At 40.7% G+C, this 1,091-nt stretch overlaps 1 protein-coding gene across 1 annotated transcript; it reads left to right on the top strand.

Annotated features, from left to right (window-relative positions):
* Positions 1 to 153: 153 nt before the first annotated feature.
* Positions 154 to 1,091, top strand: VCUG_02695 (uncharacterized protein; the record flags this gene model as incomplete). The annotated part of the gene is made up of 1 exon (XM_008077514.1): positions 154 to 1,091. A coding segment is annotated over one exon (938 nt), but the record flags the coding sequence as incomplete, so codon positions are not given.

Here is a 1,091-nt window from a genome sequence, read left to right as displayed (position 1 = left end):
CTTTCGAGTTGTCTTTTTATTTATATGATGATTACGTTTCTTATAGATAATGACCAGAAATGGAAAAACAAGGTTAGGATAGGAAGATACTATAAATGAGAGTTACAGTTTTGGACAACTTTCAGATGTAAATAGTTGCAACAGAGGAGGAGTATGCTGTTTATCAGTGTATTTGTGCACTACATTCTGTTGATTTCGGCATCAGATAGCGAGTCAAGCAATAGCAATCACGGTACGAGTCCAACAAGAGCAAGTGCCGTTCAGCTTAGAGAACTCCAAATCGGACATGATATTGATGTACATGTTCCGATGGACAAAGGAGCTAAACAGGATCAGACCAAAAAGAGTCATACCGATCCTGTGGTTGATGACGAAACGAAGCGTAACACATTAGATAGACGACTATTGAAGACAAAGAGTAGGAATAACTCCTCGTTGTTGAATGAACCCGCCAAATTGGATTCAAAAAAGGCGAAACAAAGAGATAAAGAAGATACATCAAGTAGTGCACCAACATCTAGACCAAACCGAGAACCAGAGGTTCCAGGATTTTGTTTTTATGCATGGTGTTCACAAGGTGGTTGCGATGATGATCGTTATCAGTTAGTGAATCAGAAAGAAACACAAGCAACTGGTGTTTCACCTACAACAAGTATTGATACAGAGGGACAGTCAGAGCCTCCGCAGTTTATTGGTGACACGATTTGTAAACCTTCACAGCCGAACAAAGAATTACCAACAACAAGTTCATCCCGAGTGGCAGATACGCGTTTCAAGGTGGAAAGAGTTACCGAGCAATCGACATCTGAAGGAGCAGTAAGTGCTGATAACACCGGGAAAGCCAGCAAATCTAAGAACTTATTTAGACGCATTTTTGGACGAAAATCAAAGGACTCACAAAATAAAAAACCTGTGCTAAATGGACAGGTCCTAACTGGCCAAGGTGCTCAGGCATCAAAAGACCAAAAGAAAGACAGTGATGGTGCATCTACGTCACAACAGCATGCTAGCAATTCGTCCTCATCTGTTCATAACTTGCAATCATCCATCCGTGATCAGTCTAACGAAGAAAATTCAAATGGTTTGGCAAA

Source organism: Vavraia culicis (genome assembly GCF_000192795.1).
Source record: "Vavraia culicis subsp. floridensis unplaced genomic scaffold supercont1.161, whole genome shotgun sequence".
In the NCBI taxonomy this organism is placed as follows: Eukaryota; Fungi; Microsporidia; family Pleistophoridae; genus Vavraia; species Vavraia culicis.
Note: the sequence above shows the minus strand (reverse complement) of the source record. Positions and strands in the feature narration are given on the sequence as shown.